At 32.4% G+C, this 9,566-nt stretch overlaps 1 protein-coding gene across 1 annotated transcript; it reads left to right on the top strand.

Moving 5' to 3' along the window:
- The first annotated feature begins 609 nt into the window (after positions 1 to 609).
- LOC106762594 (protein ABHD17B) lies at positions 610 to 4,110 on the top strand. The gene is made up of 5 exons (XM_014646592.2): positions 610 to 1,007; positions 2,258 to 2,294; positions 2,397 to 2,633; positions 2,727 to 2,774; positions 3,247 to 4,110. The coding sequence occupies exons 1-5, from the start codon at positions 706 to 708 to the stop codon at positions 3,763 to 3,765; spliced, it is 1,143 nt and encodes a 380-aa protein (XP_014502078.1). The 5' UTR covers positions 610 to 705; the 3' UTR covers positions 3,766 to 4,110.
- The last annotated feature ends 5,456 nt before the right edge of the window (positions 4,111 to 9,566 follow it).

The following is a 9,566-nucleotide window of genomic DNA, read 5'->3' as shown; positions in this document are numbered from 1 at the left end:
TGTATAATTAAGTGACCATGTGTGATGAAACTACTCACAACAACAAAAATTAAAAAGAATAACCACTTCACTACGTCTGATGGTAAGAACACATTTGATGAATTTTTTTACAATATAATTAAATTGATGATCATTTCTAGTTTTTTTTTGTTCCTTTAAAAAACTGAAAAATAAAATTATAAAATTAAAGTAACAAATGTACATAAATATGTGATCCAGTACTCTCTCACTATAGGTATATCAAATTGTAGTAAGTTAACTAACAACCCAGATAAGCATTTTAAATAATATTTATTTATTTATTTATAGTTTAATGTGGTGGAAAAATAAAATGGTTTAATTGGATGATGTTGGAAAATGAAAATAAATAGACCGCAAATGAGAAAGAAAAAACATCAGGCCAAAAGGATAACACGTGGAACTGTACAAGAGACAACTAATTAATAGAAAGATAGGAATGGAATAATAGGAATAATAATATAAGAATGCGACTCCATCATCAGACACTGTTATTTTCCCCCCAAACAAATAAAAAACTAATTAATTACCATCCAAAAATAAATAAATAAATAAATAAGAAATAAATAAATAAATAAAACCCTGCCAGTCAGTGAGGTCAGGTTCATTTCACGCCAAAAAGGTGAAGGTGAATGTGAGAATCGAAGCCACTGAGTGAGTGAGTGAGTTTTTCGAAGGAAGAAGAAGATGGGTGGCGTGACTTCTTCAATGGCGGCGAAGTTGGCGTTTTTCCCTCCGAGTCCGCCGTCCTACAAGCTGCTGAAGGAGGAGGCCACGGGGCTCCTGCTCATGGAGCCTTTCCCGCACCGCGAGAACGTGGAGGTTCTCCGCTTCCCCAACCGCCGAGGCACGGAGATCGTCGCCGTCTACGTTCGCCACCCCAACGCTAAGTCCACCGTCCTTTACTCCCACGGCAATGCAGCCGATATTGGTCAGATGTACGAGCTCTTCGTCGAGTTGAGCATCCACCTCCGCGTCAATCTCATCGGGTATTTGCTTCACGCTTTCTAGTTCTTTCTCTCTCTTTCTCTCTCTCTCTCTCTGTGTCTGGGTTTGGGATGCTTGATTCGGGTCTAGTCGTTGATGTTGACGGGCTTGTTGTTCATTGGTCAGAGACGATGTGTTAACTTGAATCTTATCTGCTAGGATTTGGGGCTGTGAAAATTTCCTCTTGCGGACCTAATTGCCTAGTGGACTAAATTTATAATTTTTTTTGTGGTTCCTGTGTGATTATATTTAGTAGATCAGGTAAATTTCGGAGTGTGTTATTCGATCGTTTTCAATGTTTGTTGCACTCAATTTGTTAGCTAAATGACTGATTGGGGGTTGGGCCTTGTGGAAGGGACTAGTATAAGTTTGAACCGGATTTTCGTCGAAGGATATACTTGTGGGGAAACAAAAAGGAATATGCGGACTGAGTGGGATGAACGTGAAGTTGGAATTCTGAATATAGATGGCCTTTTGTTTGAATTTTTGCTTTCACTTTCGGATGGGTTTTCTTTACTTTTGGCTGAAGTTTGATGGAACGCGATTCAATATGAAATTGGTAATAAGCAGCTCAACATGTTCAATAAATTGATGTGTTGCATTAATTATGTTGGAAGTATTTCTTTTGGGTTCTGCTGGAAGTGACAGTTTTTTTATTTTATCTCCAATGATAATAAAGTTCGTGTTTTGAACGTTTTGCTCTAGTATTAGAAAATCCCTTTGCTGTTATAAGTGATATTTAGATTGGTTGGTATGGTTGGGTTTTTAGTTTCTGAACTTTCCAAATTGGCATGTCATGTACGATTACAATTCCTCATGCTGCGATTGGTTTACCAGCAGTTCAGGATTACAGCAAGACCTTAATAACCAATGAAAGTGTAAACGGAGTCGATTAATTTAGGAATGCTAGCAAAGAAATTTCACTATTGAGTTGAACATCCAAAAATGTATTGTGTTCAGTTTATCCCCCGAAACATCAGTCTTTCTTTTCTCTTTTGAATGTGGCTTTCTTGTTGGTAAAAGAATTGATTGCATAAGAGATGTTTTATTGAGCTACAAATGAGGTCACATGACCAGAAATCATGTTTGAGACTGTATTTTATAGATCTTCTCCTAATTGAATTAATCTAAAGGACCTGCCCCCCAAACCAAGAAAATGATAACAGGTTACTTGAAGTGCTATGCATGGTTATCATTTGTAGAGTTTATATGTTACTAACGTTTTCAAGCATATCGTATCAAACACATGCAGATATGATTATTCTGGCTATGGACAGTCATCAGGGAAGGTAACTGCACTACTCTATGTACTTCTTTCTTGTTTATTTTATTCTTTCTGTTCTCAGCGGACAGAAGCTTCATGGAAAAACTAATCTGGATATTTTTCACAGCCAAGTGAGCATAATACTTATGCTGACATTGAAGCTGTATATAAGTATCTTGAAGAGAACTATGGTGCTAAGCAGGAAGATATCATCCTTTATGGTCAGTCTGTTGGAAGTGGTCCTACTTTGGATCTTGCTTCCCGTTTACCCCGACTAAGGGCTGTTGTTCTCCACAGTCCTATACTATCAGGGTTGAGAGTCATGTACCCTGTGAAACGGACATACTGGTTTGACATTTATAAGGTTAAAATTTTCATTTCTGTTTGCTTGGTGTCATTTGATTTGAAGATTATGATGTGGTGTGTCTGAGCATACTTCCATGTTGTTATATTACAGAACATTGATAAAATTCCATTGGTGAAGTGTCCGGTGCTAGTAATTCATGTAAGTATTCCGTGCTTATTGTATTGAATTTTCTACTTAATTATTTTTATACAATCATTATTTCATTACTTACTATATGCGTAGCCCTTAAGATTGTGCACTGTGTGCTGGCTTGGTGTTCCGAGTGACAAATAGAATCTCTTCTAATACAAACAACTTGCACGTAACTATTTAGCATTTGCCTTTTTGTTGCTGACGTTTGTGATGAAAAATCATGAAATGCATTGATAAATGGGGAACAACAAGAGTATCACACGAACTAGTTAACACAGGAAGTAGAAATATGTTCGTTGTTGCTGATTTTTCTGCATAAAATTTGAAGAGAGTCAGCCTTTGTTGCCAATATAAACTTTTTGAAACCGTACTTGTGAATATGGTAACTTAGCAAACATTGCTTTACTGTGGTCATAGTTTTGGGTAAAGCATTTCATGTGGCTTTACTAATCTCTGGTCATTCCCATACTCTCTTCAGGGAACTGCTGATGAGGTTGTTGATTGCTCTCATGGCAAGCAGTTGTGGGAGCTGTGTCAACAGAAATACGAACCTTTATGGCTCAAAGGAGGAAATCACTGTAATTTGGAACTCTATCCTGAATACTTACGACATCTCAGAAAATTCATATCCTCGGTAGAAAAGCCACCGTCCCAAAGAGTGAGTTTCAGGAGAAGCGTAGATAGAGTTGAACAAGCAAGAGGAAGTACTGATTGCTTTGAAACACCGAGGAAGAGTACCGATCAGAGGGACAAACCAAGGAAAAGCACTGATAGGACAGAAAAGATGAAATTTCATGAATTCAAATTCAATAATACTGAAAAGTTAGAGAAGATAAGAGTGCAATTTGATCAGATGGAGAGGTCCCGAAGAAGCGTAGAGTACAATGATAAATCAAGAAGCATTGAGTTCCAAGATAAATCCAGGAGAAGTGTCGATGTTCAGTTTGAGAGGCCACGGAAGAGCATTGATTGGCTGGATAGAATTCGTGCAAGCTGAACATCTTGAAGCATAAGTTATAATTGGCACTGGGTTTGCTACATGGGAGGAAAAGGTACAAAGATACAACAGACACAGTTACTTACACTGGGGTTTTAACTTATGGCTTGCAGAATGCATATGCTACTCGTGCAGTTTCATACTTTCATTGCAATGTTCATGTAGATTTGGATATGTTGGGACTTGGGATTTGTTATCCTTAGTTTTTTCATTGTTATTATTATTTGCAATTGAAGCGACTCTAACCTTGTTTTAGTCATGAGAAAGGAAATGAACATCATATCAAAGGTGGCTGTTGCTATGATTTATAAAAATTCAAATGAAGCGAATATCCTTATTTATTTATTTTGCATTCACTCTTCTTATCGCAATTACGATATGGTTTTTGTTCCAGTTTGGCTTAATTTTGCCGAAGCAGCAAGTTCGCATGAATTTTGACATTATTTCTGTTGCCAAAAGGGAAATTATAAGAAAGAGAAGAGCTCATTGACCATGTCATAAAAGTGTATGTTGTCGCATTGTAATTATTGAGATTCATCAGAAGAAACGTGAAATGCAAGCTACCCCTCAACTTTTGACTGATTTGTTAGAAATAGGCACTTTTTACTTTGAAATCCTCCTTAACTAATAAATCCTATTAACCATCCCTTAGCTTAGATTTTATTTTATTTTATTTTTGTTATATTTGGTGTAAGATCATGATAGATTCTTTCAACTAATATAAGCTTTTTGTTTATGACAGTAGTCCTTCTCTGTCTACAAACACTTTCAACCCATTCTATACTTTGAAAATTAGTTTTTTATCATTTAAATTAAGCTTTAGTTTTCAACGTACGCACATAAATAAATATATCAATAAATAAAACTCTAAAAAAAGTTCAGAATACATATGCGTGACTGCCTGATAGTCTACACTTTTTGACCTACACTAATGCACTTTCAAATAATAATAAAAAACCTAAAAATACAGTTTAGAAACACTATTGTTTTTGACAGAATAGCACAAATCTGGCATTTTTAATATTTTTTAATATGCACATTTTTTCTAGTCCAACATGTGAGATTAATTTGCATTTTTTATTCCTTTTGGAAACTCTCCGAGTTGATGTACAAAATTGAATGGTCAATCATTATTCGTTGTTGTTGATTTATTTTAAACGAGAGGTGTCAATAGCACTATGTGTCTCCATCCACTTAATTATGCAATGACTTGAGAATTTTATTAAACATATTACTTTTTTCAAAAGTTTGAGCTGTAATCTTACTAATCACTCAAATCTTCTTCCACATGGTCATGAGTGTTTGGAGCATATCTGCTAATACTCATCAAATATTTTTTTCATTAATTACATACATTTAATTTTTTACAATTCTGAATTATAAAGTTACATGTAATGAACTAAGAACAAGAATTTAAGGTTGTCCACTGTGTGTTTGAAGACTTGATTTCTGTTCAAGATGTGTTTCGATTTGGAAATCATTGATTATCACTAGTTATAATCGATTATTTGTGCATTGGTTATGAGTTTTGTTTTAGGAATTATCGATTATCTGCGATGATAATTGATTATTTGTTCCTTTGTAATGAATCTGGGAATTTTTCACTGAGATAATTGATTATCTTAAGTTATAATTGATTATCATAGTCTTGGGGTGTACCTGAGTATGGGGTTGATGAGCATGAGAGTGGAGGATATGTCTACTAGTTGTACCTAGTAATTCCTGGTTTTATTTGCAGATATGTGTTTTCTTTTGTCTTATGTGTAAAGGAAGGGTTGTTCGAGTATTAAACCTTCTTTGTTTAGAGGTGATAGTGTTTTTCTTGTCCTTATGTGGTACAATTACATGTTCCTTAGTTGGATTGTGGGACTACTCGAGCATATATATATAGGGGAATCTACAGATTGGTCTATAGGAGCGGCTATAGGCAGGTGAGGTAGGGTACAAGAGTGAGACTAACTCTTTCCACTAAGGTGTTCATGGTATGGTGATGCTCATGGTCTTATTTATGATTGAGATAGTCATGATGGTGATGTATTTATGATAGTGATCATGGTATTGGAGATGCTTCAAATGATGCTATGTTGATATTGGTGTTATTATAATGGCTATAATAAGTAGTTAGCATAGGTGTTAATGAGTGGACATAGAAGAGTCTATATAGAGATATTAGTGATGACATCAAGGATCATGGATTAAGGATCGAAGATCAAAGATCAAGAACTGGGAATCGAGAATTGAGTAATTCAATGTGATTTAAGGTTTAGAGTTTAAGGTCTGGCGTCAATTATGACCACCTCACAAAAACACTAAACCACAATTCAAGGCAATGAAGGTTGGGGACGACCTAGGGTAATGGAAGTTGGGGCAGAGAAAAGTAATGAAAGTAATGGGAAGATGAAAATAAGTGAAGGTGAGAGACGCGTGCAACAATGGAGGTGAAGGAATTGAGAAAATCCTTTAAGTAAGAACGAAAAAAAGAAGAGAAAAGGGAGAGAGAAAAAAAAAGTTTATTCTTATTTTATCAAAGAACGTATTAACAGACAATGATCTGTCGGTAAGTTAAAATATGATCAATATCTTATGGACAAAATATTTCATCGATATATACAAAACATGTATATGTCGATTAATCTATCAATAATTATCATTTATCAAAATACCATGATTCGTGAATATATATTCGTCGATAATATACGATTTTTATGTAGTGTAACATATAAACATTGAAAATTAGGATATTATTTGCGTCATTATAAAAAAAAAAAACAAGAGCAAAGTATTCAAAATATAAAAATGAAAATGTTAAAAGTAGTTTATCTTATTTTAAAAATATAATTGTAAAGTTAAGTTTCTCATCATCTGATATCTGAACTCATTAAAAATTAATTTCTTTAGTTAATTTTGAATTTTTTTCAATTTTAAAGTTTATATTGTAGGATAAATATTTTAATACCAAATAAGTTTTGATTAAACGGATATTTCAAAAAGGGTTGTGATTGAATATTATTGAAAACCTAATTATTTAAGGGTTAAAAATATATGATCATTTTAAAAGCATCTTTATGAAATTAAGTAATTATATATATTTTTTAAAATGTCATTGTAATGCCTTAAATTCAAGACTATAGGTAACTGGAAAAGAATTTAATTAGACTATAAAATTTCGAGATAATAGGACACATTAGGAATTTAAGTAAAAAAAGTTAAAATTTTTTAAATCATAACTAATGAATTGTGGTAATTATTTTCTATAACAAGATACTCATCACTTAAGACTGTTGAGAGTTTAAAATATTGACATGTGAAATTACTTAGTGGTTTTTACCTGAAAATGTAATATTTAAGAAAAAGAGAGAATTAGAATGGAGAGAAAATATTTTTTATACAATTAAGTTTGAATTTCATCATCATCTAAATGGTTGTTATAAATGAAATAAAGTACAAATTAATATATTCAAATTTTTTAAATGGTATATAATTTTTGTACATTTTCATGAGATTGGATTAGAATTGGGAACGACAATGGTGGCGTGTTATCCATATCTTATTTGTCTAAAAGAAGTTGTTGTATTACTTATTTAAAATATTAATGTAATGAAATTTAAATAAGTTGGATCAAAATATATATTTTAAAAAATTAATCTTTTAAAAATGAATTTAATTTTATAAATTTAAATAAAAAGTAAAAATATATGATATTGAATTTTAAAATAATTTTCAATTATTATTATTTCTTTTAATAATAACTTTATTTTGATTACTAAATTTTACAAAAATACTAAATAAAACTCAATAATAATTATTATCCAAGAAAAATAAAAAATAAAAAATAAATATTAACTATGAGCACGTAGTAAGAATTCAGGGGTTAAATACAATAATTTTATATTGGTCTTAATTAAATATCAGTATCTTTACCTATGTCACATATAAAAGACGAATAATCTATATAACATTATTTATAATCTTAGAAAGTAAAATATTATTAATTTACGGACACATTAACATAGATTTGATTAAACTATTTATAATTAGATTAGACAGTGGATTAAAAGTAACAATCTCAAATATACTTTATTCTGGAGGAAAAATGAATAATTTTTATAAAATTATTTATAAATTATATAAAAATTATTTATATGATTTTTATATATAATTTTTATAATTCTATGTTACGGATACATTAACATAGATTTGATTAAATTACTTATAATTGAGAATGAATAATTGAACCAGATGAATAGATTTTTCTTGGAATTTCAAAAAGAGTGATTAGAATTTAGAATGACTCATTCTTAAGTAAATAAAAGTGAAAAAAGAAAGGTTAAATATATGTTTTAGTTCTTGTATTTGTTCCCCATTCTCAATTAGGTCCTCATGTTTTTTTTGTCCCAATTGCATCCTAATATTTGTAATTTGAGGCAATTAAGCCCTCTCTGTTTTTTTTTGTCCCAATTGCATCCTAATATTTATAAATTTGAGACAATTAAGCTCTCTCAATTGGCCTACGACATTAGTTCCAATTAACGAACAGGGCTTAATTGTCTCAAATATGCAATTGAGAAAAAAAAAAAAACATGAGGACCTAATTGATAATGAAAAACAAATATGAAGACTAAAACATATATTTAACCAAAAAGAAATGGATAAAAGGATAAGGGAAAATTAAAAACGAAAAAAAACATAAAATATTTAAAAAAAATTATTCAAAGGGCGCGGGAAGGTGATATGTTTAAATACGCGGAATTGTCCTCACATCACAGATGTGATTTCTCTTTGCTTGCATTCTTGGAATCCTGAAAAGAAAAAACTGATGATGCAAGAAAGGCTGGGAATGGAAGAATCGTTAAGAAAAGTTAACATTTCGCCGACTCAAGTTGCATTGATAGTAGATCAGTATCTCTGCGCCAACAACTTATCGCATACGCGTGCCACCTTTCGCATGGAAGCATCCTCCCTCTTCGCCTGTTCCTCATTCAATCAGGTTTTCTTTTTCTCCTTTTTACAATGCACAATTCTTTTTCTCATTCTCTCTCAACCAAATTCATTTAATTCTTCCGTTTTTTTTTTCTTGATATACAAGCCTTCGTTAGATTTAGAGCATGTACTCGATGATTATATATTTTTGAAGAGAAAAAGCTTAATCTTGAATCAAGAAAGGGTTGTGATCATGCAAGAAAAGTACAGAGTTGAGAAATTGGTGCAGGAAGTGCAAAATGTCGTCGATGCTTATCGTTCCTTTCAGAGGCTAATCCCCATAAATATTCCTGTTACGAATAAAACCCCTTCAGGTACATGAATTTAAAGATTGGTGTTTGTTTTTTTTTCATTCCTGAAATCACAATCCTCCAAGTTTTATAGTTTTGGATTTATTTTTTGTTAGGCTTGTGTACTGTTACCACCTCTTCTGTTCAGAACACAAACACATACAACAAAATACACTGGCAGCAGTCTAACAAGCGAAAAAATAGTGAAGCAATAGATGCGTCCACAATTGCAAAAAAACCTCGTGGTAGACCACCTGGGAAGAAGAATCAAGTTAAAGGTATAATGGTTTCTGTCTATATTAAGTATGCAATATCTTATCAATTTAATTTTGACACATTTACTTTATGCTCACTCTCTCAGGTCTAAACGTGCTCCCACCATTAGGGACTCAATCATTAATTGTGAATTCCACAGCTACAGGTTCACAAGTTCCCGCCACCTCATCAATCATAGAAACACAACCTGGAACAGCAACCAATAAATCTGTTACAACATGTAATAAGGATGTTGTTACTCATTGTGAGGCTGTT

This window comes from Vigna radiata, chromosome 5 (assembly GCF_000741045.1).
Source record: "Vigna radiata var. radiata cultivar VC1973A chromosome 5, Vradiata_ver6, whole genome shotgun sequence".
Lineage (NCBI taxonomy): Eukaryota > Viridiplantae > Streptophyta > Magnoliopsida > Fabales > Fabaceae > Vigna > Vigna radiata.
The sequence above is the reverse complement of the archived record's forward strand: the minus strand, read 5'-3'. Positions and strand labels throughout refer to the sequence as shown.

What these genes read in the sequence shown, in the direction of transcription:
- LOC106762594 (XM_014646592.2), top strand. Translation starts at nt 706, where the DNA reads ATGGGTGGCGTGACTTCTTCAATGGCGGCGAAGTTGGCGTTTTTCCCT. An exon ending in CTCCGCGTCAATCTCATCGG is followed by an intron (nt 1,008 to 2,257) that starts GTATTTGCTTCA and finishes AAACACATGCAG; the next exon opens with ATATGATTATTCTGGCTATG. An exon ending in ACTGGTTTGACATTTATAAG is followed by an intron (nt 2,634 to 2,726) that starts GTTAAAATTTTC and finishes GTTATATTACAG; the next exon opens with AACATTGATAAAATTCCATT.